The sequence below is a fragment of the Homarus americanus genome, unplaced genomic scaffold, assembly GCF_018991925.1.
Source record: "Homarus americanus isolate GMGI-L3 unplaced genomic scaffold, GMGI_Hamer_2.0 scaffold40565, whole genome shotgun sequence".
Taxonomy (NCBI): Eukaryota; Metazoa; Arthropoda; class Malacostraca; order Decapoda; family Nephropidae; genus Homarus; species Homarus americanus.
The window spans coordinates 3391459-3419299 of NW_024735503.1; the positions used below are offsets into that span (position 1 = coordinate 3391459).

The 27841-nt window shown below is 41.3% G+C and overlaps 1 protein-coding gene across 1 annotated transcript; it reads left to right on the plus strand.

The window, feature by feature from the left end:
• Positions 1 to 12160: 12160 nt before the first annotated feature.
• On the plus strand, positions 12161 to 24252 carry LOC121871213 (helix-loop-helix protein 1-like). Its single transcript, XM_042373405.1, has 4 exons — positions 12161 to 12548; positions 19879 to 20031; positions 20632 to 20898; positions 21835 to 24252. Exons 2-4 carry the CDS (start codon positions 19886 to 19888, stop codon positions 22076 to 22078), a joined length of 657 nt encoding a protein of 218 aa, XP_042229339.1. The 5' UTR covers positions 12161 to 12548; positions 19879 to 19885; the 3' UTR covers positions 22079 to 24252.
• The last annotated feature ends 3589 nt before the right edge of the window (positions 24253 to 27841 follow it).

The following is a 27841-nucleotide window of genomic DNA, read 5'->3' on the forward strand; positions in this document are numbered from 1 at the left end:
CTTGTCTTACTGATGTTTTAATCCTGAATGACATACTTTGTATGTCATTAACCAAAACCTTACTCTCACAATTTCCATACAACATTTTAATCCAGTCTACATAAACATTGTTAATGCCTAATTTTTCCATTACCCTAAATACAAATATCAACTCTATCAAATGCTTTTGACCAATCTAAGTTTATCATGGCACATTTTTGGTTCTTACTACTGACAAATTGCACTACTGGGTATATTCCTAACCTTGATATTTAAATCTATTATTGACTTTTCTTTAACAGTATTGGTAGTTTGAGGGTCATTGGTCTCTAGTTTTCAATTAAACTCAGATTCCCCTTTTTAGGCACTAGCTTTATTATTCCTGTATTTTGTGACACACTTGAGACTTTATTGTTAAAGATAAACTGAATAACCTCAATGATCTCTACCCTGATAAATTTCCACATATGTTTATAAAACTCTGCAGGTAGACCATCACTACCTGGGGATCTACCAAGGTTGATATTATTAATTGCTTCCCATATTTCCTTCTCGTTTACTGGTTTTATTAAAGATTCATTTTCCGATTCCTTTAATCTTGTTTTACAATTCTCTGTAAAGTTTTCACGGTATTCATCATTAGTTTCAACTCTTTTATATAGATTCCCAAAAAATTATTTAATTACATAGATTATTCTTTCTGTATTCTCTATTCCTTCACCATTTTCTCTCTTAACCTTATTAATTAATTCCTTGTTTCCATTATTTTTTTCTTTACAGATCAAATGGTGAGAAAGCTTTTCTCCCTCTATTCTGTCTTTTATTCTGGATCTTATTTTAACACTTGCACAAATGTTGTTCCTTAATTCATTTATTCTGGTTTTCAGTGCCTTTATTTCTTCATAATTCACATCAAGGTATTTATCTTCTTCATAAAATTCTCTTAACCTACTTTGAAATAAATTAATTTGCCCATATTTTTCTAGCGACACTTTTACATATTTTTATGAAAAAGTTCTTGCATTTTAGTTTAGCACATTATTCCCACCACTGTAAAATATTCTGGTATGTGTATATTTTCTCCTCAACATTTTTCCAAAACACTCCAAAGTTTTCCTGTACCTCATCAGAGTTTAAAATACTACAATTCAGTTTCCAGAAACCTCTACCTACTTTTACATTTTTGTTAATTTTCACTTTTGACAGAACCATTGAATGGTCTGACTGGAACAGTATCACATTTCACTATTTTGTTCTCAAGCCCCTTAACATAAAGCCTATCAATTCATGACCCATATTTATCCCTAACATATATAAACTCAGGTTGATAGTTATGTATCATGGCAACATCCTTAAGTTTTATATCCTTTATAAGAGTTGTTAAAGCTTTTGACACCAAACCTATTGTTGTCATGATTGCTACAATCTCCAGTGCTGGGAACACAGTTAAAATCTCCCCCAATCATTATATTTTCAATATTATTTCTGATATAATATAATAAATCATCAGAAAACATTTCTTCTCTCTGCCTTTTCCTTGCATCCCCTGATGGGGCATAAACATTAATAATAGGAACTATATGGTCTAGCACGGAAACTTTGACACATAAAATTTGGCCATTCTCATCCATCTCATAGTTAAGTATTTTGAAAGTGGAATTTTTCCTTACTAATAGTGCAGTTCTTCCTTTTAACAAATGTGTACTGTTTATAATAATTTCGAAGTATACAGTAATCCGTTAGATAAGATAATTTCCCTGGATTCTTAACATTATGTTCCTGTATCATTAGGATGTCAATATTATAATACTTAACAACAGATAATAGTTGCATTTGTTTACCTAAACTATTTAGACCATTCACATTTAATGTTGCAAACATTATACACATCTTAATTATTGTTTTAATAATGTAATAAAAAAAATCATCACTTATTTACTTTTTTCCTCTTTACCTCTCTTTTTCCTTCTTCATCTGTACTATTATTCCCTTTATTTGCCTCTTTTTTGGCTACTTCTTTTCCATCCCTCTTACTCAACATCACCTTACTACCACTAATCATCTTTTCCAATTGGATCCATTTTCTTCCCATCATCTTTTCTTCCTTTCCCACATTCTAATCCACTCAAACTACTTTGGTTTTCATTGTTTTTATTTTGCTTCATACAATCCTTTTTTCCAGAATTTTTTGAAATATCACCATCCGTTCCTCCATCTGTTTTCACTTTTACCTGATTTTCATCATCACTGCCGTTAATTTCTAATTCATTTTTCCCCAGTTTGTTCTGGTCCTTCTTGTTTGCGTCATTCTTGTTTCTTCTCGGTGACATACTACAAGTAACCTCTACAATTTCCTTCATTCCATCCATGTTTTCACCTGCCACTTCATACTCTGTCCCTGTCATATTTGTTTCTTCCATGTCATCTGCTTTATCATATTTCATATTTTCACAAGATATTTTACCTTTAGTTTGATCCAGATTATTCCTCTCTGTATGTATTTCGGCCTCACATGTAGTGGAGGACTGTACTGCATTTTCTGAACAATCTGGGTGTGGGGTACCTTCTGGATCTACAGCATCCTGGGATATAGTCTCAGCAGGCACTTCTTCCCTTTCTACCCCTTGCCGGGTTGTTGCTGGAACCTGACTTACTGTGACTCTTTCTTCTCCTTCCTTAACACCTGCCCTTGAGGTGCGTATCTCACCAGAAAGTTGTATTGCAGGGAAGTCTTCCTCATTAAAAATGTTCTCCTTATCTACTTCCTCGGTGTGACAATCAATTGCCAAATGACCTTCATGTCCACATTTATAACATGTTTTCCTCTGTCCAGCATAAAGGAAAGTTAAACTATGGCCACCTACTGCTACTGATGATGGAATGTTATTCTTTAGAATTACCTGGAAGGTTCTTGTTCCATTTAACAATCCGGCCGCTGGTCCTTTTGTGTACTTGTTCAGCCTCATTCCTTCCACTTTACCTTATTTGCTTATGATGTTCATTATAATTTAATTTCCCATTTCAAAGGGAGTATATTTAACTGATACATAAGTTAAAGTTTTACTAAAATTCATCACTTTAAGTCTCATCACTGTTAGGAATTCTTATAGTTTTGTCTTCATATTTTTCACAAAAATTTTCAAAAACAGTGTTTTCCCCAAATTTCACCACCACCTTATTGTTTCTTAAGAGTTGAAAGCCAACTATTTGTTCCTGTTTTATTTTCAGTATGTCAAATATTACCTAACATACTTTTTCATATTCAGGCTTACCTGAAAACAACAGTCCGATAGTCTTTTCTTCCTAAAGTGGGTATGTACGTCCCCATTTCGACTGTTTACCACGTCACTTGCATATGGTGTAATGGTGTTCTCGGCTTGTTGAGGTGGACGACCAATTCCGCAAGTTTTCCGAAAAAACCTGGCAAAGTCCACCACCACCAGAAAATTCCTTTACACCTACTGGTACACTATGAATTCATGGACTTTGTTAACAAACTTTGGGCTGTCAAAGGCAGCCGCAACAGCTGTATTTCCACGAAAAAAAGAGAGCTTCACGAATTTCTGCTGTGTTGACTCCCGTTTTCTCTAACCTCTTTTCGTTGACAACTGGAACAACTTTCACGGCAGAAGTGACCTTTATGCTAGGGATGAGGTACGTCTGTCTAGGGTTGGGGTAGCAACCCTGGCTGGCTCTCTCAAGAGGGCAGTTCAAAGATGTCGAAGTCTTTAAACTGCTAGGGGAAAATGTGAGCACAGGAAACGAGGAGACTGCAGTGGGAGCTGGTAAACAAAATGAAAAGTTACAGTGAAATAGTGCTAGAAATTATGACAAAACTAAATTAGGCAAGGAGTTAAAACCTAAATGTGACAAAGGGAGGACTCAGATCACGACTAACTTAAATGTCTACTACGCAAACAGTAGAAGTATGAGAAACAAAATGGATGAAATCAGGGCATCGGTATGTACTGAAAAAATCGATATAATAACATTCACCGAAACATGGATAAACTTAGACTCACGTGAGTTACCTGTCTAATACCAAATTGAATGTTACAATTTATTCCATACCGATAGGCAGATTAGGAAAGGAGGCGGAGTAGCAATCTATGTCAGGGATAATCTGAAGTGTGAAATAAATAAAGAAATAAAAACTGAACTGAATACAAAAACAACGTCGTTATAGAGAAATCCGACTGTGAGAAAGACTTGGGAGTAATGATAAGTAGGAATCTTAAACCAAGTCAACAATGTATATTTGCTCGTAACTCAGCTAACAAAGTACTTGGGTTCATACAAAGGAGTGTTAGTTACAAGACTAGCGAGGTTATCCTAAAACTATATCTTGCACCTGTGAGACCTCACTTGGTTTATGCAGTTCAATTCTGGTCACCGTACTACAGAATGGATATAGAAGCCTGAGAAAGAATTCAGAGGAAAATGACAAGACTAATCCAGAGCATTAGGAACTTTGAGTACAGAGATAAGCTAAAGCATCTTAATTTGCACTCCCTCGAGAGACGTAGAGTGAGGGGTGATATGATCGAGGTGTATAAATGGAAGTCAGTGCTAAACAAAGGTGATATAACAAAGGTACTCAAACCATCCAACGAGGAGCGAACTCCTAGCAATGGTTTTAAATAAGACAAATTTAGATTTAGACGCGAGATAGGTAAACACTGGTTTGGAAATAGAGTAGTGGATGAGTGGAACAAGTTACCAAACACACTGGGAAGCTTTAAATATAGGTTGGACGATATATGAGCGATAGGGGTTGGGTGTAAACGGAACTGCCCAGTATGGACCAATAGGACCACTGCAGATTCCCCCATTCTTATGTTATGTCCTCATGTTCTTATCACCGAGGTTATCACATACACATCACTGAGGTCATCACCTACACATTACTGAGGTCATCACAAACACATCACCCTGTCATCACATACACATCTCTGAGGTCATCACATACACAGTAAGTTGCTGACCGACCACAATAGCAAGAGGCCCTTCAGCAACATAATGATCAACTGTTGCTCCAGACCAACACCTGCTGACAACAACAAACACTAATTAATCAACAAGAAACCAATTATTACATTGTAAACACCAGACATAAGGTGATCAAATACTTTTTAATTTCAATTATGCTCGTCCGTCCCCGGAATCAATGTGGGCGATGTTTATGTTTTGTTTCATGTGTGTAAAAGTACACACTGTACACATACTAGCGCAGTTGAATTACTCTTACAATTTTACTTTAGTAAATATACTTGTCTCTCCATTTTGATTTGCTATGAACGTTTCTGTCTCTACCTGTTAGTTTCTCTCCTTTTAATATTTTTCATAAAATAATAGCAAAGAGAAACATTTAAGCCCCACTGTACAACCAGAACTAAAAACCAGTGTAACAAACCCTCGCCAAAGTGATATTCCCTTTCAGGCGTGACGTCATCAGAGGGATTGTATCCATCTCCCTCAACTAATGTCGATATTAATTAAAAATGACCTTGATGGCAGGCGAAACCCGAGGGGGAGGTGAGTAGCAGCGTCTGATGTGGCGGTTCGGACGAGTGGCGTTCATGATGACAAACCCGCCCTGGGCCTCCACACCCCCCCTCCTCCTCCTCCTCCTCCTCCAGGCAGGTGCGTATACGCCGTTAATCAATAGCCTTGTGATGGTCACTGGTAGGTGGAGTGGGTGGTTACACACCTTGTCCATTGTCCAATTAAAAATATATCTTAAGTTTTTGCTGTAATTTATTTATGCTGATAATACCGGAATATAATGCTGTTAACTATTATACGGGCAAGAAATTATTAATAGTGATTTTTCCATAGTTATTAAACTCTTTCGGGGAATAAATATGACCTGTACAACGGAGGACTTACTTAAAAGGGTTTGGGATGATCAATTCTGTAGACATCGGCATTAGGTCACAGGCCTGTACAATAACAACTACTGACTTCTCGTACAATGCTCGGGTGTGCTGCAGCGAGAGGGTCAGGGAGCTCAGTGGTGTACCAACTGTCTCCTCGCGGTTCTGACAACGAAACGCGTCTGGTGGCGTTGATGAGAGATGCCTTGGACCCCACCACCACCACCGCCTTCTCCCTGCCTTCTTTCACCCTCTGCATCTGGTTCAATGTGGTCACCTTACTAGAGCTCAGCAGCCTCCTCAGCTATGCCCTTAGCGCCAGGGACGACGATGTTATCAACATTTGTAAGTTAGTCACGATGCTACGAATTTCTTTCATTATTTCATCTCATAAATGTTTTGACGTCTTTTTAGAAGTTCAAATGTGTCATAAGTGTGTCTGGAGCATCAGGTTTCTGCACTAAACGTTGCTCCTGTGCTGTGCTGTGCTGTGCCGTGAGGCCAAACAGCAAATAGTGTCATTCTAACTTTGAACCCTTATACTGGCCCTTAAACTTAAATATGTTGAAGTGAAAAGTTGTACATCATCCCAACTCATCTAACTTTTGGTTCGTATTAACTCTCATGCCACAACCAATTTCAATAAGCCTCACTGAACACATAATATAACATGACTCTCCTAGTGGAGGACATAAGGCCATAAATTATGGTATATACGTATAGCAGTTAAAAAAAATAATATAAATGATCTGCAGCTCTTTCGCGCATTTTGGCTGTTGCTTACCCGGTTAAACCCTTATTCTTGCGAATAAGTATGTGTGTTAAATGAACATATGTAAATACTGTAATTACTACGGAGTTTCAGGATGAATTCTATTGACAGTTACTCGACCAGACGGTGTCGAGGTTCACTACACCGGACGGAAAATCCGACACAGCTTACCAATACGTCCCTTGTGGTGGTACCCTGCCTGCCTGGTGGTGAAGCCGGACGCTGTGGCCGTGTGGGTTGCCAGAGAGGAGGAGATACGAGAAGCCAGTCTCACAACACCCTTAGCTTTGAACGGCACGTTAGTGCTGGGTCAGGAACAGGATGTACTCGATGGCGGTTATATCAGTAATCAAGCTTTTGTGGGCCATCTAACGAGGCTTACATTGTGGCCTCACGCCCTAACCTCAGACCAGTTAGTTGAGTGGTCCACCTGTAGGACTGTGGAGGGGTCCACCCTACTGGACTGGGACGATGTGACGTGGGTGGTGCACAATAACACCGGTAGTGTTAGTACACACAGACGAGGGCCTTGTGTCCGAAATGTTCCAACTCAACGTGAATTCCTCCTCTTCACCAACCAAATGACTTGGTCAGACGCTCGTGCTTTTCTAGAACAAACTGGGCTGGAGATGGCAGCTCCCCGTAACACACAGGAACGACAACAAGTTGCTAAGCTCCTGGCACGTCATCAGAAGCAGTGTACTAATGCATACTCGGAGGGTGTCTATGTATGGTTAGGCGTCTTGTTAAATGAAACCATCCAAAGTGTTGTGGACGTTAATAGCAAGACCATTACAGACTCGCCGTGGATCGACCGCAGTAAAAATATGTCCGGGCTTGTTGAAGTTCTTCCTGTTAGTCAAGATCACAACGGAGTGTGGCACCGGGAAAACCCCTTCGATGAACTCTGTTTTATCGGGAGGTACACACGGCCACCACCCGTCCTTCGCCTTCAGGGTCTGTGCCGGGACAAACTCAACAAGTTAGCTCAGGGGCTGGAATTTATTCTCACATCCACCACTCCTAAGGACGACCTCAATACCAGTGTTTACCTTCACGGTTATCATCGCTTTGACGTCACTCAAGAAGGTACTGACACCCTCTGGTGCTTAAGACGACGGGACGAGTTTATCACTAATCAAACGAATGCACTGGCTTGTACCTCTTCTAATGTCCCTCCAACTGGCCGCCACAACTGGCAGATACAAGAAAACTTTTGTCATAACACTGTGAACCAGAGCGTGTCCCTAGCGCTCAGTACCTGCACCTCTTATCAGTTTACCTGCCCGAATTCCTCTTGCATACGCCTAACGGAACTCTGCGATAACGTCTTCGACTGTAGCGACGGCACGGACGAGAGGAACTGCTTCACGTGTTTTACTCCTCCTGGTTACGTGGACGTCATGCCCCCGCAGATCCCAGTCGACATCACTGTACATGTTGAAGTGACCAAGATAGGCAACACCGACCTCCTCGCCTTCTCTCTGGACCTGGCAGCCACCTTCACCATTCGCTGGAGGGACAGTCGTCTTGAGTTCCGTCACTTGCAGCACAACACAGACAAAGCTCTGACCAACGTAGTCCTCAACCCCGAGCAGAAGGTGAGTGAGGTTTTCACAACAAAGTGGGTCTTACAACTTAAACGGCTGTGTGTTATCTTAATCACTTTTTAATAAAGTTTCAGCTGTGTTTTGAGGCTGATCTGAATCTGAATGCACTTATAAAATCCATTCGAAGAACATAATTATCCCAAAACTTATGCTTTATCATTACAGTTATTTTTCTATACTAAATTTTGTATATTTTAGTAAAAAAAAATTATCAACAATGGTCTAAAACTGTGAGCGACGGCCACTCACTAACAGGAACTCAGTTAAAGACACGAGGCAGTCGTGTGTGTGTGTCAGTACTAGTCCCCACAGCCGTAAAAACATACAAGTAATTCAGGTCGTGCGTCATGTGACAGTCCTATTTTATTGTCCATTATCATTCTATGGTTTTCCCTGAAATATACAACTGCTTGGTGGGGGTCTCAGTTTGCAAGATATTGGGACAACGCTTATACATGTAATATAAACCTCAGGGCTTATCAACCTTTTACGCGCTTGATGGACGTCAGACAACAATACAATATGCAGTTATTGACTTATTCAAATTCCATTCAAATATATGTCAAACGGGTGAATTTTAAGGATCATAAATCAGGGACTCAAAGTTGACAAGATAATATTTTCTGGCATGTATGTGTGTGTGTGTGTGTCCCTTTAAAGGGTTATACCTTAAACAAATGCACCTAGGGTAAGCTAAATGAAGGCTTATACTTGGTGATCATAAGAAGAGCTTCTAGCATTCTGGTGTATGTGTGTCTGTGGCAACAGGTATGGACGCCATGGTTGTGGGTGATGCAAGGGACACTGACGCCGGAGCAGGACGGGGAGCATAACCTCAGGGTACAGCGGCTGGGACAAGGCGCCGTGGTTAGTGGAGGTAAGTCACACACCGTCCTTATGATGCACCACGACCCCGTATCACCGCGTTCCTGCATGATGTTACCATGACCCTAACTTACGCAGACTTGACCTCACTCACCAGAAAGAGAGAGAGAGAGAGAGAGAGAGAGAGACTATTTTTCCTCCCTCCCACACTAACACATACCCTTCTCCCCGTGGTCAGAGTATATCACCTACAAGGGCTCACAGAACCCTCTGGTGTTGACGGTGACAGCCAAGGTAGTGGTGCAGTGCCACTTCGACCTAAGGATGTACCCGTGGGACCAGCAGCAGTGTGACGCCCAAGTACAAGTAAGCAGCTGGGACTAATTGTTTATAGTAAAAAAAATAGGAACCAAGGAGTACTGGTTTATATACGTTTGGCTTAAAGATCGAATTCACTCACTGAGCGAAAAAAAAAAGTCCACACTGAATTGGGGACGTTTTCAAATAACCAGGAAGGAAAATTTCGCGTCGTGGGTTTCTCCGAAAACCAAAACGAGTTTTGGACGGTCTCGAAATTCCTCTAATAAAACCTAACCCAACCAAACCTAATCTAACATAACCTAATTTAAACCAAATCTAATCTAAGCTAACCTAACCAAACCTTATCTAATATAATCTAATCTACCCTAACCTAACCCAATCTAGCCCAACCCAAGCTAACTTAAACCTAACCTAGCCTAGCCCAAACTAATATAACCAAACCTAACCTAACCTAACCTAACCAAGAGCAAAATTTCACTTTCTGGTTATTTTGTAGACGTCCACAATGCATTGTGATCGGTTTTTTTCGCTCATTAAGCCTAACACACACACACACACACACACACACACACACATATATATATATATATATATATATATATATATATATATATATATATATATATATATATATATATATATTTATATATATGCAAGTAAATCACTGTAGGTGCGCGTGATCTAGGTATATGCTGATAACCACAAGGAAAGAAGAAAACACGAAGTTCCCAAGCGCTTTCGTGTAATTCACATCTTCAGGGGTGAGTACAGACTAGAGAGAGAAATACAAATCAAGTGTATATATACAGAGAAGGGTCTGTATTACCCCTGAAGATGTACAAATTTTGAAAGCGCTTGGGAACTTCGTGTTTTCTTCTTTCCTTGTGGTTATCAGCATATACCTAGATCACGCACCTAATGATTTACTTGCATATATATATATATATATATATATATATATATATATATATATATATATATATATATATATATATATATATATATATATATATATATATATATATACACCAGTTCATTATGACCCAAGTATGTGTACTCAAGTTACCGTGTTTGACGGAGAGAAATTACCTCGAAAACTAACTGTAGTAGATGTCAGTACCACAAATACATCACTATAGTAGCCGTACAGTGTCTCATGAATTTATCCTAATAATTTATTCCAAGGAGTGAACTATCATTATCAACACTCGACTCCTTCTTTCATCGTTTCGTCACCACCACCAGGTAACACCATCATCTGACATCATCACCACCACCAGGTAACACCATCATCTGACATCATCACCACCACCAGGTAACACCATCATCTGACATCATCACCACCACCAGGTAACACCATCATCTGACATCATCACCACCACCAGGTAACACCATCATCTGACATCATCACCACCACCAGGTAACACCATCACCTGACATCATCACCACCACCAGGTAACACCATCACTTGACATCATCACCATCACTTGACATCATCACCATCACCAGGTAACATCATCATCTATCACCACCATCATCACCTTGATTCTAACAAAGGCCTTAGTTGTAATGAACCTCTTGAACGACTATTGACAACCATTTTAAAAGAGGTTTTATAGTGATTCTAACACACGTCTTATAGTGATTCTAACAAGTCTTATAGTGATTCTAACACACGTCTTATAGTGGTTCTAACAAGTCTTATAGTGATTCTAACACACGTCTTATAGTGATTCTAACACGTCCTGTACTGATTATGACACGTCTTATATTAATTCTAACACACGTCTTACAGTGATTCTAACACGTCCTGTACTGATTATGACACGTCTTATATTAATTCTAACACACGTCTTACAGTGGTTCTAACACGTCCTGTACTGATTCTAACACGTCTTATGCTGATTGTAAAGAACGTGGTAGGGATTATGAGAAAACTTTACAGCGGTGTTTCATAAGGTAATGGCTCAACCTCTCGACGAGTGGCTCAACACAACATGTGATGTTTTTTGTCCACTTGGAATTTTTGTCTGGTGTGATATTTACCAGTTGATTTGTCTGGTGAAATTTTTATCCAGAGAGGAGGAGGGGGAGGTTTTTTTTTTTCAAGTGGGATACTTGGCCTTGCCCCGTTGCTGGGAGAAGGGAGGCGCCATCACCTCCCTGTGGATCAATACCCAAGGGAAGGACGTGGGTGCTGCTGCTCCTGCCTTCAACTGTTTGTTTACAAGTCTCTCTCTGAACATTTCCGCATCATGTAGTGAAGGAAGGAAGGAAGGAAGGAAGGAAGGAAGGAAGGAAGGAAGGAAGGTGATAGCCGTAAAAGATTTTGACTCCACCTTCACACACGCATCCACACTGCTGCGTCGTCACTCACACGATGGGAGGGTTTTGTTTCGTACTGTACGGGGGAAAACTCCATCTAATTGAGGACTCGGCTCGAGGCAAATCTGCCGTGATGCAGGATCCATAAATCTTGGGAGTTTCGACCAATTACACGGAGTTTAAGATCGCATGCAGCGATGTGTAAACCAATAAGTGGTCGGTTTACAGAGGAGCACCGGACGTCCCAGATTGCATCGGCCAGTCGTAGTGCTGCTAGGGCCTACTGTGCGCGACGACCCAGCCCACCAGCCAATCAACTGTGCCTGATCTCTCTCGGCAACCAATAGCCTCTGCGGTGTTAGCCCATTGGGCGTGGCCCTCAGAGAAGAAGGGGCGGAGCTGACGGGGAAGCTGCAGGGATGCTGACTCTCATCTCCAGTCGGTTCCGCCAATTTAGTGTGACGGACAGAATCAAAACAAACTTGGGGGTGAAATCGCTTGTGAAATTGGTCATCGGGAGGACAAGGCTCTTATTTACACAGGCACCAAGTCAGGCCAGTGGACAATCGAACTAGTGGGACAAGCCTGTACATCAACGGAGGAGTATAACTACCTTGTTTACCTTACAGGTGAAACACCAACACCATCTAACTCAAAAGACACACGGAGTGAATCGGTGTTCCTAGTGTTTCCTAAAACCCCAGACATATGGAGCATTGAAGGAATGAGTTGGGAGTGAGAGGAGGAGAAGGAGGAGGGTGAGAGTGACAGAAGCTGGAGAGCCCTGAACAGGCCGACCATGACTCTGAAGGGTGACTGACTCGCTCCTGTATGTACCAGGTGAGTAGCAGGTGGTGGTGGGAGACAGGTAGGTGAGTCAGACAGGTGGTGGTGGGAGATAAGTAGGTGATAATGGGTGACAGACAGGTGGTGGTGGGAGAGACAGACGTGTGATGAGGAGATAGACAGACATGTGGTGAGGAGACAGACAGATGGTGATAGGAGAGACAGACATGTGGTGGTAGGAGACAGACAGGAGGTGGTAGGAGAGACAGACAGATGGTGAGGAGACAGACAGATGGTGGTAGGAGAGACAGACATGTGGTGGTAGGAGACAGACAGGTGGTGGTAGGAGACAGACAGGTGGTGGTGGGAAACAGACAGATGGTGGTGGGTGACAGGTGGTGGTAGGAGAAAGACAGGTGGTGGTGGGAGACAGACAGGTAGTGAGGAGACAGATGGTGGTGGGAGACAGACATGTGGTGGTAGGAGACAGACAGGAGGTGGTAGGAGAGACAGACAGATGGTGAGGAGACAGACAGATGGTGGTAGGAGAGACAGACATGTGGTGGTAGGAGACAGACAGGTGGTGGTAGGAGACAGACAGGTGGTGGTGGGAAACAGACAGATGGTGGTGGGTGACAGGTGGTGGTAGGAGAAAGACAGGTGGTGGTGGGAGACAGACAGGTAGTGAGGAGACAGACAGATGGTGGTGGGTGACAGATGGTGGTGGGAGACAGATAGGTGGTGGTTAAGGCCATGCTGTAGACATTATTGTCTTGGCTCCACTGCAGCCATGTTCCCCGCCCAGACCTGACCACCGCGCGCGTTAACAGTAACTTGGGTTGAGCAGCGCGGTGGCACCTTTGGATCAGGGAGAACACATAAATCATTATACAATATACTTTTTTATTACCGGGGTAACCAGAAGTATTTATAGGTTAGGTTAGGTTAGGTTAAGAAGTTACCAGTACAGTAGTTGGTTATGATATGTTGCCTAATAGTAAGAGGCTCTTATCGTAAACAATGTTTTCAGGGAAATCCGGGGAGTATTTCAGCCGTGATTGATTGTGGATACACTGTACACGACAAGTAGCGAATCACTAAGCCAATAATTAAGGTGTTGCGTTATGACTCAGTTTTTATTTCTTTGGTGGTACAGGTGTCTTCAGGCGCTACCTTGGTGATGCGGCCCGGATGTATCGAGCATGGATAAAAAAGACAAATAAAAGATAAGATCTATTAAGGGCGACGTCACACTGACATTCGTTCAACTTTTTTTTTGCCAACTTTCAGAAAATCGTCAAACTTTTTGTTGTGCACTGTCACACAGGCGTTTAGAACCAACTCGCCAGTTTCCCTCGTTCGACAACTGTCAACAAACAAGATGGATCCAACTAACGAAGAAAGCACAGCAATTCTATGCCTTTTTTGGTGTATGAGGAGACCTGGTGATCCCAGAGACAGCGGCGTCGCATTATCTGGTCCACCAAGAAATCCTCGGAGAAGCGTGTCCTTACTTGGGAAATTATATTGTCTGTTGGCTCCGTCACATTGTTCCCGCGTGGTCGAAATGTAAACAACAAACAGCATTTTCTTACCATTTTAAAATCACGAAATCAATCATAATAATGAGTCATCTTGGGAAGGAGAGTAATAATTATTTCATAATAATTCAAGTTTTATATTTTAAGTAATTTTCTGTATAACTACTTGTAGTATCAATTGTAGATCTTGAGTTGACTTTGGTAAGTTGTCTTACGAGTCGTCAGTGCAGACGGTCTGTACTGTTTGACAAACAGCTGACGATTCGTGAAAAAAGTCGACAGTAATGAAAAAGTTGCAAATAGAAATGTTAGTGTGACGCCGCCTTTAGTAGGATAGAGATTGGCTTGGTTAGTTTAGTTAGATACATTACAAGTAGTTTAATGAAGTGCTCCCACAATTAGATCTGACGACTCATATTTTAGTATGAAAATATTCTACAAGATTCTCAACTTTCTCTCTCTCTGATATTGATACATAGGTTTCCACACAGTGACCTAAAGAGACTGCGAAGATGAGTTCTTTCGGTGATGTGGGTCAGGCACTGTCCTGCGTCACTAAAAGAGCAGTCCGTATACAATAAGTGTACTCTGTCACAGTGGACACCTGCAGTACATATTTATCCTGGCTTTATATAAAAACCCATGTGTTGTATCATTCATTATTTTATAGTTCATTCATATTTAACTCAAAAAACAGCATTAATTTTAATCACTAGACAGTGACTGGTCAGTGGGCGGGTGTCCAAGATCATTTGAGATCCAAAATGGCGGACGGCGGCATCAGCTGAAGCGCCAGTGCAGAGTCTATATTACAGAAGGATGACTCACTCAACGTTAAATTTGCCCCGACTGTGGTGCCGCCTAACATAATATTATGTGATAACACCAGATTATTCACAAACAAAATATTATATGTAGTCTGTAGGTTATTGACATCCAAGTTTATAGAATATTTGCCTGCTTAATATAAGGTTATTACTCCCTTCGATTTTTCAATAAAAGCGATGGTGGTAGCTGCAGTTTTGCACCATCTAACATGAAAAGAATATCAGAGATAATTAATCAATGCACGTTACTGTAGTTGTTCTGAATAAGCTACTATTTTTGCAGTGATATAAAGAAAATCCCTGTTATTACAAGTGGCAGTAACACTACCTGTTCACAAAACTAATGTACAGCACAGCTTCATAACTACACAACACAATATATTCACTCAATCTGACCAAGGACAACTGACAAAGTCATGAGAGGTTTGTTTCCAGCAGAGCCCTTAGGTCAGCAACCTCTGGTGTTCACAGGGCCAGACAAGCGGTGTTTCCAACGTGGCACAACCAATGTGATCTTGGAAATTTAATACTGGAGGTTTTATGAACAGGCTTCTACAGTGAACAAAGTGTGAAGATCAGGCGACATTATTCGATGTTTAAATAATAATAATAATAATTATTATTATTATTATTATTATTATTACTATTATTATTATTATTATTATTATTATTATTATTATATATATATATTATTATCATTTATTTCGTGAAACTAGATAGGCAAAAAAAATCGGAATCTATACCTTATTTATCTCATTACTGCTCTGATGTTCACGAGCACTTCTGAAGAGTGGATAGTGATTAGTAGTAATGCCTTAGATAAAGAAAGATCTCATAATAACTAATGAGCGGTTAAGATTGCCAGAAGTACTGTAGGTTTACGACTCCTCTCTGGAGCCTTCTGTACTCTAAAGAAAGACAGGTTGATGTTCCTTTTGGTGATGTCGGAACCATTTATAGCTGCACAGTAGTTATATATCATTGTAACTTAAAATAATGTGCACAAGAAAATAAAACAATGCATTCGCCGAAATGTGCGTCTCCCTCCCTTTAATCTCTGGTGGCCAACTATTATTTATATTTAGAAGCGCCACAATCGGGGGTGAAAGAGTTCACCCAATGGAGTGATCCTTCCTCCTTTAGCAGCAGTTCTTAACCTGGGGTACATATACCGAACCCACCCGGGGTAATTATATACTCGATTTAGTTGTCAAACAGAGAAAACCTCATTAATAATGTCGAGGTATGGAACGAACTTGCTAACAGCGATCACAAAGAAATAAATTCCAGTTAGAATTTCAGGGCAGCCGCAAGGAAAATTCCACTAAAGTCCCAGATTTCAGAAGGGCAAAATTTGATAGTTTGAAGAGGCAGCTGAGAGAAGGGGTATCACGCTTGGGGGTGAACTACATGACCTCACATGAGGTGACCTCTCACAGTGTACCCACAGAGGGCGACCTCACCTTACCGAGAGACCTGGTAACAAGATCTGAGGTTGCCGAGTTCCACAACAATTTAAATAATGAGTTACTTAATGTACAAAGGCAGAACATACCATACAGAAAACTCAGATCAAACAACAATGACCCTAAATGGATAAATAATTATTAAAAGAATATTATTGGACAAAGGAAGGCTATAGGTAGGAGAATAAATCGTGGTGAAGTCTACCTCCGAGATTATTATAAGGTATTGGCCGATAGGGTTAAGACTGAGATAAGAAAAGCAAAGAGGAATAATGAACTGAAGATAGCAAGGGAGGCGAAGGCTAACCCCAAGGAATTCCATCAAATGTATCAAACTAAAACATGAGAAAAGATTGGACCATTACAGTCAGATACCGGTGAGCTAACTGATAATGACGGAGAAATGAGCATTAATCTGAATAAATATTTGTCAACAGTTTTCACCACCGAAAATTTAAACATGACACCCGTGGCAGTGACTCTATACAGAGATAGCGAAGAAAATAAATTAAGCGAGATAGTAGTGACTAGTAACGATGTTAGTAAGCAAATAGACAAACTAATGCCTAATAAGTCACCAGGTCCCGACGAGATATTTGCCAGAGTATTAAAGGAATGTAAGGAAGAGCTTAGTATGCCCTTAGCAAAGTTGTTTAACATGTCCGTAAAAACGGGTGTAGTACCAGAATCCTAGAGGATAGCGAATGTAATACTGATTTTCAAGAAGGGAGATAGATCACTATCCTCTAACTACCGACCAATCAGTCTAACATCAATTGTAGGCAAATTACTGGAAGCAATCATTTCAAACTCTATTCGAAATCACCTGGAGAAGCACAAGTTGATCAATGATTCCCAACATGTCTTCAGAAGCGGGCATTCATGTCTAACTAATCTCTTAACATTCTTTTCATCTGTTTTCGAATCAGAGGACGAGGAGCACAATTATGATGTGGTATATCTCGACTTTAGCAAAGCCTTCGACAGAGTCCCCCACGAAAGACTAATAAGAAAAGTGTAGGCTCATGGCATCAAAGGAGATATTCTAAAATGGATTAGGGCGTGGTTACAGGACAGGAAACAGCGAGTGAGCATTAACGGCACAAAATCCCATTGGAGCAACGTCACTAGTGGAGTTCCCCCATGGCTCAGTGCTCGGACAATTATTATTTATTATATACATAAACGACATAGATATTGGCGTAGACAGCAACATAAGTAAATTTGCTGATGACACTAAAATAGGGCGTGTAATTAATTCTGACGATGACTCTGCAAAACTACAGGAAGATCTAAACAAATTTTTCGAATGGTCGGAAGAATGGCAGATGAGATTCAATGTGGACAAATGTAAAGTACGCAGTATAGGAGATGTAAACAGGGAAACCAGATACCAGATGAACAACGATGTTATTGAGAAATCCGACTGCGAGAAAGAGTTATGAGTAATGATAAGTAGGAATCTTTAGCCAAGTAAACAAAGTGTATTTGCTCGAAACAAGTCTAATAAAGTACTTAGGTTCATACAAAGGAGTGTTAGTTACAAGACTAGAGAGGTCATCCTAAAACTATATCTTGCGCTTGTGAGATCTCACTTAAACATAAGAACATAAGAAAATAAGGAGTCTGCAATAGGCCGGTTGGCCTGTGCATGGCAGCTCCTGTCGAGAGTTACTACCACTCTCTATATTACAGAATGGATACAGAATCCTTGGAAAGAATTCAGAGGAAAATGACAAGACTAATCCCAGGCATTAGGAACCTTGAGTACAGAGACAGGTTAAAGCTTCTTAATTTGCACTCCCTCGAGAGACGTAGAGTGAGGGGCGATATGATCGAGGTGTATAAATGGAAGTCATGGCTGAACAAAGGGGACATTACAAAGGTACTCAAACTAACCAACCAGGAGCGAACTCGTAACAGTGGTTTTAAATTAGACAAATTTAGATTTGGGCGCGAAATAGGTAAACATTGGTTCGGAATAGAGTAGTGGATGAGTGGAACAAGTTACCAAATATCATCATTAACTCGAATACGCTGGATAGCTTCAAACATAGGTTGGATGGATATATGAGCAATAGAGGTTGGGTGTAAATGGGACTGCCCAGTATGGGCCAATAGGCCCGCTGCAGTTTCCTCCATTCTTATGTTCTTATACCCCCGGTTACGAGGCAGCAACAATGTTTTTGTCAATACCCATGTTTTGTTGTTTTAGATGTGTAATAATGATTAACATAATATATTTTCTCTTTGATCACACTTTATTATTCCATAGTACTATAATAAACGCTCTGCCTTTCTGTCTCATCAATATTATTTATATTTTATTTAATTTTTTTGTTAAAATTTAAACGAACAGCCAATGAGTTAGAATAACTCAAGCTCCCCAATGGAGGTAAATAAAGATATTCGTCATGTCGAGCCAGAACCATTCAGTTGGTGGTATAGTGAGGGCGTCGTGAGTTATCGCAAATCAGCAATGACCACACGGCATTTACAGTACACATCAGAAACAAAGTATTTAAAAGTATCTTTGCACCGGTATTCCTTATGAAGTAGAAGATACATTATTATTTGATTTGGGTTGACTTTACATTTTTGCGATAGTAAATACTTGGCTGTGACTCCCCAACTACCCAGATGAATTACCTTGTTCTGTACAGACATTCGTACATCAGACAGAAACATTCTATAGATAAATCACCATCGATGGATATAAAAAAAATACATTGCATGAGAACTCTCTGGTGTGTCAAACACGTCAACTGCATCATTAATACAATAAACATTACAATATTTTGAAGCCTAATGCTATGAGTTTCTTCATTTCATCATTACTGCCTTCCGTGTATCGGTTAATTCATCGTCCTAAGTTACTAGACCATCGTATAACGGTAAACACTGTATCATGCTGGTATAACGATGACGCCAGGTGATGAAGGCAGCCGTCCGCATATGGTCACTGAGCTTCCACCAACTCCTCCCAATTCTTCTTCGCATAACCTACCATACCTGAGCCAGACCTGACCTGACCTGATATCACCAAACCTATAACTTAACCGAAACTACACTAACCTAACCTGCACGACTAAACTTAGTCTAACCTAACGTAATCTGCCCATATATAACCCAGCCTAATATTCACCTGGGTTGGGAAAAGCGACACGATTTTTGAATTTTGATCCCATGGACAAACTTTTCACGTCTACACACACACACACACACACACACACACACACACACACACACACACACTGAAAATGACTATTGTGTCAGCTTACAACCCCCGACATGAACCCCATAATATTGTACGTTATATGCAAAAGACAGCTGTCCAGTACTGAGTGACCAAGTTTCCTCATTAGCTGAAAACAATCCTGTACTCGTGTTTACAGGTGAGTCCAAGTAGTTTTTCCTCACGTCAACACATATCTCTTAATTTCGTACAATTTTTAATGAGAACTATCAGAGCCATGTTACTATAATAATTCTCAAGGTTAACTTCGAAGCTCTTCATCTTCACCTCAGTTGACCTTTGACTTCCCCGTAGATTGGACATGGACTTCCCGCTGGCGGGTCACTACACGGCGTGCAGCTACATGACCTCGGGTGACCCCCGCCTGCTGGCCCCCCCTGAGCTCCGGGTCGCTGCCCTTCACGCTGCCCCACGTCCTGACCTCCAAGTCAAGCACGAACTATCTAGGTGAGTCAAGTACCCGCTAAGGTGAGTCAAGTACCCATTTCTGACAGCCGTCCACCACACGTGTTGTTAGAATTGTCCATGAAAGATTCCTACAAGAAGCAGCCCTGATTTTACCAAACATTAATTATCTTTGTAATTACTTGTAATTTACAGTATATTAAGTCATATTAATATTCCCATAACCCACTGATAAATTTGATAACCACAATTCCTTAATTTCGTTAAATTCACCATACAGTTGGCCTAAATATTTTTTAATATGGCAACACTGTATGATCTACGCTTCCGAGTCTGAAGAAGCACCACAGTGAGATACAGCCCCGGTGCTTCCTTAGGATGTATTATGTAAGTGTATATGATTTTTTCTTTTGGTTTTAGTATTTTAATTTGTTCACAATTCTATTAATATATGAATGAATGAATATTTCCTTGAGCTAGTTATGGAATATTCGGCGTGTATTTTGGCTAGAGGCGGGCGGCGACTCGTAGGTTACCCAACTGAAACCGAGATCCGTGTTTGGTGCTTTAATGACCCAGGTCCTGTAATTATAGTAATGGTAGAAGACGAGTGCAATTAGTGACGTCACATCTCCCGGACAGGTCAGAGCTGAGTCGTTGTTTGGACTACCGACCAACGCCTGACTATACCTCTAGGCCTGACCTCAGAGCCGACCTCCTGCCCGTCGAACTACGAGCTGACCTCGTCCGCCGTGACCTCCGCACCGACCTCAGAACACACGAGGGGTCAGCGGGTCACCGTGAAGACACAAGAGGACACCTGAAGCACGATAACAGGCCGTCGGATATCGAAAACGACCCAACCTTTGTCCTCGCTGACTCAAACGCCGCCACCAGCAAGAGGTCAAGGTAGGTCACGTTCCTTTGCTGCCCACGTTAAGTAAACCCAAATAGGTCGTGAGTCCTCTTTGTTCTCTGCCCAACTCAGACAAGTCTTAAGTAATGTTGTGAGCATTACAGTTCCCCGGTAAAGAATGACGAGCTATACTACAGTGTTTACAGAATCCTATTATATTTGTGTTTTAGATTCCATTGAGGTACTGTATGTGCTCAACATAACTGTCCTTACATTATGTCAGTTGTAATTTAAGGACTTTAAGCGGAATTGTAACGAACGCATCAGGATCGTGCCTTGTGTACATAAGATGATGGAGTACGCTTAATAACAGTCACGGACGCGTAGCTTTCTCAAGGGACGAGAATAAACACAAACATCAAGGACTTTATAAACATGAAATATTTTTTTAAAGATCGTGGGACTTTGTAAACATCCTATACATTGTCTGTTCAGTAGCCTTGTGTGTATAGAAATCAGGCGACAGCCACCAGTGTACCCGTGTGACAGTCTGGATATAATTGTATAAATAATATTATTGTATTCAATCGTAACTCATTATACTTTGACTTAACCTACCTTGAGCTGATTTAAGCTAACCAAAGTTAACTTAACCTAAGATTTTGTTAGATTTAATCTAACCTAACCTTTTCTTCTCCTTATTTATGCTTAACCTTACGTAACCTCAACCTAAACTAACCCTAACCTTACCTAACTTTAACCTAACCTAACCTAACTTTAACCTAACCAACTGACAGGTAATGTTCATGGCCCCCTTGCAGATAGTGAGGGACTAGACTCAACTGCCGTCCTTCTCTGCTTGAATTCGTTAGATTACTAGATCTGTACCTATTAGTATTGGGGCCCATAAGGACTGGGGCCCATTAGGACTAGGAGACCATTAGTACTCGGGCCCAAGTGTTGATCTTAACCGCGTGTTGGTTTTCTAGGGAGAGGGAACACGTTCTGGCCATGACCAAGGAAGAGAGGAGGAGACGGAGGCGGGCTACCCTCAAGTACCGCACAGCGCACGCCAGCCGAGAACGCCTCAGGGTGGAGGCCTTCAATGTGGCCTTCGCGGAGTTGCGTAAGCTGCTACCCACGCTGCCGCCGGACAAGAAGCTCTCCAAGATAGAGATTCTCCGCCTGGCCATCTGCTACATCGCCTACCTCAACCACGTGCTGGATGTGTGAGTGTCTGTGGACACGTACCTCACAGCGTCACTGGCCACAAACATGTTAGGTCCCCTGTTCACAGACTTCTCAGGGTCCCGTGGCCACACCAGACAGCCATGGAGTCCCGTTGCTGGTGTCTGTGTGGCCACTCCCTCGTAATAAACCTAGGGCAATATGCAGCAGACCACACAAGGCCATAACCCCGGTTACCGACTCATGTTACCCACAGATAAAGGGACGAGACAAAGCGTGTGTTGGAGGAATGTAACAGACGGGAGACCAACACACCTAAGTTTGGCTCAAAGGATCACCGTCCTGAGTGAATTCCTTGTTTGAGCCAAGAAAAATATTCATTCCGAAAAGAATGAGCAGTGCGTTCAAGATTTGGTCTCAAAATTGTTCTTCTGTGTTTTGTGTTCACTTTCCCCGCCTCAAACAGCAATGTTTATCATGGCTTTTAGGTTTATTTATCATGACATTTTTATGTACCTACGTCCTCATAATCTCAATATTAACAGTACCAATCGCCAAGGAAATGCAGACCAAATAAATTATTGTAAATTACAAAATACATCGCAAATATATTTCGAAAAAATCTCTCATGGAACCAAAATTATCCTTCAAATATTAAATAATAAATCCGATATGGGTAAAGAATAGCGTCATGGCAACAAATACATTTTTTTTTTCATTTTGACGATAAATAAATATCCGTCACATAATAATGATCCCTCGTTATATACTGTCATATATAACAAAAATATATCTTTACTTACTGTTACAACACCAACCCGTACCTCACACACGGTTAATATAAGAGCTTAAATACAGCAGGTGTTGTAATATTGGGATAACTGCTGTAATATTGCTGTAACTGCTGTAATATTGCTGTAACTGCTGTAATATTGCGGTAACTGCTGTAATATTGGGGTAACTGCTGTAATATTGAGATAATTGCTGTAACTGCTGTAATATTGCGGTAACTGCTGTAATATTGCAGTAATGTTGCGGTAACTGCTGTAACATTGCAGTATCTGCAGTAATATTGCGGTAACTGCTGTAGCATTGCAGTAACTGTTGTAATATTGCGGTAACTGCTGTAATATTACGGTAACTGCTGTAATATTGCAGTAACTGCTGTAATATTGCGGTAACTGCTGGAATATTGCGGTAACTGCTGTAATATTACCGTAACTGCTGTAATATTACGGTAACAGCTGTAATATTGCTGTAACTGCTGTAATATTGCGGTAACTACTGTAATCTTTCGGTAACTGCAGTAATATTGTGGTGGCTACTATCATATTATGGTAACTTCTGTAATATTGTGGTAACTGCTGTAATATTGTATTAACTACTGTAATATTGCGGTAACTGTTGTAATGTTGCATTAACTGCTGTAATATTACGGTAACTGTTGTAATATCGCGGTAACTGCTGCAATATTGCGGTAACTGCTGTAATATCACGGTAATTGCTGTAATATCACGGTATCTCCTGTAATATTACGATAACTGCTGTAATATTGCGGTAACTGCTGTAATATTGCGGTAACTGCTGTAATATTATGGTAACTGCTGTAATATTTCGGTAATAGCTGTAATATTGTTGTAACTGCTGTAATAATGCGGTAACTACTGTAATCTTCAGGTAACGGCTGTAATATTGCTGTAACTGCTGTAATATTGCGGTAACTGCTGTAATATTTTGGTAACAGCTGTAATATGGCAGTAACTACTGTAATATTGCGGTAACTACTGTAATCTTTCGATAACAGCTGTAATATTGCTGTAACTGCTGTAATATTGCGGTTACTGCTGTAATATTGCGGTAACAGTTGTAATAATGCGGTAACTACGGTAATATTAATGTAACGGCTGTAATATTGCTGTAACTGCTGTAATATTGCTGCAACTGTTGTAATATTGCGGTAACTGCTGTAATATTGCTGTAACAGTTGTAATATTGCAGTAACTACTGTAATATTTCGGTAACTGCAGTAATATTGTGGTGGCTAGTATCATATAACGGTAACTTCTGTAATATTGCGGTAACTGCTGTAATATTGTATTAACTACTGTAATATTACGGTAACTGTTGTAATATTGCGGTAACTGCTGTAATATTACAGTAACTACTATCACATTACGGTAGTGGCTGTAAATATCACGTAGTGGCGCAGTTATAAGAAATTTGGCGGGGGAAGGGGCGCAGTTATATACTGATCAAACGTTGTGTGAGGTTATCTTGGTTCACTTCTGAATTTATTTAACATTTTACCCCAAGATATTCCTGCTGTGTGAATGACTACTTTTTATTTCTGCGTATTGCAAATAGTTTATGTCTATGTAATATCTTATTTACGTATAAGCTCCAGCGTGTGTGTGTGTGTGTGTGTGTGTGTGTGTGTGTGTGTGTGTGTGTGTGTGTGTGTGTGTGTGTGTGTGTGTGTGTGTGTGTGTGTGTGTGTGTGTGTGTGTGTGTGTGCGTGTGTGTGTGTGTGTGTGTGTGTGTGTGTGTGTGTGTGTGCGTGTGTCGTTATTGGTAGCCTTGTAATGTTGGTAGCCTCTCAATGTAGGTTGACTGCAAGTTGTTGGCAACCCTATTAGTAATAAAAGTAGCCTGGTACTGTTGGCAGCCTATTAATGTAGGTAGCCTGATACTGTTGGCAGCCTATTAACAGGTAGCCTGGATACTGCTGGCAGCCTATTAATGTAGGTAGCTCTGATACTGCTAAGTGTTTGCACGTAGGTAGCCTGATACTGCTGGCAGCCCACAATGTAGTAGCCTGATACTGCTGGGCGTTTCCACAATGGGTAGCCTGGATACCGTTAAGCAGCCCACAATGGGTAGCCAGATACTGCTGGCAGCTCATTAACGTCGGTTGCCTGCAGTATTGGCAGCCTGGCTAATGGCCTGACATCGCTGGCACGCCTATTAATGTAGGTAGCCTAATACTGTTGGCGTTTCCATAATGTAGGTAGCCTGATACTGTTGGCAGCCCACAATGTAGGTAGCCTGATACTGTTGGCAGCCTATTAATGTAGGTAGCCTGATACTGCTGGCAGCCTATTAATGTAGGTAGCCTGATACTGTTGGCAGCCTATTAATGTAGGTAGCCTGATACTGCTGGCAGCCTATTAATGTAGGTAGCCTGATACTGTTGGCAGCCTATTAATGTAGGTAGCCTGATACTGTTGGCAGCCTATTAATGTAGGTAGCCTGATACTGTTGGCAGCCTATTAATGTAGGTAGCCTGATACTGCTGGCAGCCTATTAATGTAGGTAGCCTGATACTGTTGGCAGCCTATTAATGTAGGTAGCCTGATACTGTTGGCAGCCTATTAATGTAGGTAGCCTGATACTGTTGGCAGCCTATTAATGTAGGTAGCCTGATACTGTTGGCAGCCCATTAATGTAGGTAGCCTGATACCGTTGGCAGCCTATTAATGTAGGTAGCCTGATACTGTTGGCAGCTCTATTAATGTCGGTTGCTCTGGTAGTATTGGCAGCCTATTAATGTAGGTAGCCCTGATACTGTTAAGTGCTTCATTAATGTAGGTAGCCTGATACTGTTGGCAGCCTATTAATGTAGGTAGCCTGATACTGTTGGCAGCCTATTAATGTAGGTAGCCTGGTACTGTTGGTAGCTCTATTAATGTCGGTTGCCTGATACTGTTGGCAGCCTATTAATGTAGGTAGCCTGATACTGTTGGTAGCCTATTAATGTAGGTAGCCTGATACTGTTGGCAGCCTATTAATGTAGGTAGCCTGATACTGTTGGCAGCCTATTAATGTAGGTAGCCTGATACTGTTGGTAGCCTATTAATGTAGGTAGCCTGATACTGTTGGCAGCCTATTAATGTCGGTTGCCTGGTACTGTTGGCAGCCTATTAATGTCGGTTGCCTGGTAGTATTGGCAGCTTAATAATGTTGGCAGCTTGGTAATAACCACCAACATTTATCAACCACTTACAGAGTCACCATTAATGAGTAAGTGTAATTAAGAGAGAGACTATAGAGTGTTACTATTGCAATACTCATGGTTGTGAGGAGGACAGGAAGGCCAGTGTTGTACCTGTAGTAAGAGACAAGGTGGCTGCAACAATGGTCAGCACTACATCCTGCCAGGTCACGTACACACCATCTATTCACATGTACGGGAATGTAATAAAATATATTGATCTTCTTGTATTGTTTTCTTGCCACTAAGCGCCCTCTGTCAGGTAAAGTATATGGCATGAATATCAAGTAGCCGTGTCATACAACTTTTAATTAATTCATTAAATTACATTATATAACTGAAATCTTTGTTACTTACTTTACTAACATCATGTACAGTATTTACTAGTATTAGGGATTATTTCTCAAAGGGGGAGGGGAGTTATTTTTGTATCTACCTAGTAATAAATCCAGTCAAGTTATTAAATACTGGCACCGAGCAGAGTAGTGTTGACTGGTGGGAAAATACGTCAAACAAGTTTAGTATTTACGAAAAACACATTAAATTTATAAAAAATTATTTGAAGCGCCGGGAGTGATAAGTGAGAGGGGGGCGGACAAAACACCTGCCGTCCACACGAGTCTTGTTTACAAGTCATTTGAGTCAGTGGTGGACTAACGAGGGGAGGAGGCTACTACTACAGGGCTTGGATTAGCTGAGAGAGGGAGAGGGGAGAAGGAGAGAGTGAATGCTGTCCCCGGCTGCATATTAATTGAGTTCCAGTTCTATTGGGCCCCAAATCAACCTTCACTAACCGTGAAATCTGGGGCCCTTGAAGGACTGGGACCCCTTTCCAATTGAGCACTAACCTTAAAGGTTCGAATAAATTCGGTTAGGACCTCTTAGGACTGGGCCCCATCCTTGACAATGTCTTAGATTAAACTGGGGCCCAATAGAACTAAACGCTCTGACCCTCTCCCTATTAGTCTGGGAGTCATTTGACAAGTCGCCGTGGCGCCCATCCTGCAAGCACACTCCCACTTTGTGATATTATCATCACTCCACAACCTCATCAAAGCCCTAGCGGAAACACTTGTAAGGCCACCGGTCCCACCACTGTGCGCTACCCATGTACAAAATGTTACATCAGGTGAGAAATTCACCAGCTCCTCCACAATGAGGTCCATTGCAGTAAATATACAGAATAAGTAATAATGGCAGGAACTTTTTATCCATACAATTTATCACTATTACTCACATCGCCCGAGAAGTATAGCATATCATGAAGATTAGACACCCAGCATGCCCTCCTGAAGATCAGGCACCCTAGCTCCCTCCCGAAAATTAGGCACCACGAGTGCCCTCCAGAAGATTAGGCACGATGAGTGCCCTCCTGAAGATTAGGCACCACGAGTGCCCTCCTGAAGATTAGACACGATGAGTGCCCTCCTGAAGATTAGACACGATGAGTGCCCTCCTGAAGATTAAGCACCACGAGTGCCCTCCAGAAGATTAGGCACGATGAGTGCCCTCCTGAAGATTAGACACGATGAGTGCCCTCCTGAAGATTAAGCACCACGAGTGCCCTCCAGAAGATTAGGCACGATGAGTGCCCTCCTGAAGATTAAGCACCACGAGTGCCCTCCTGAGGATTAGACACGATGAGTGCCCTCCAGAAGATTAGGCACGATGAGTGCCCTCCTGAAGATTAGGCACCACGAGTGCCCTCCTGAAGATTAGACACCCAGAATGCCCTCCTGAAGATTAGGTACCACGAGTGCCCTCCTGAGGATTAGACACCCAGAATGCCCTCCTGAAGATTAGGTACCACGAGTGCC

What these genes read in the sequence shown, in the direction of transcription:
- LOC121871213 (XM_042373405.1), top strand. Translation starts at nt 19,886, where the DNA reads ATGGACTTCCCGCTGGCGGGTCACTACACGGCGTGCAGCTACATGACC. An exon ending in GTCAAGCACGAACTATCTAG is followed by an intron (nt 20,032 to 20,631) that starts GTGAGTCAAGTA and finishes TCTCCCGGACAG; the next exon opens with GTCAGAGCTGAGTCGTTGTT. An exon ending in GCCACCAGCAAGAGGTCAAG is followed by an intron (nt 20,899 to 21,834) that starts GTAGGTCACGTT and finishes TTGGTTTTCTAG; the next exon opens with GGAGAGGGAACACGTTCTGG.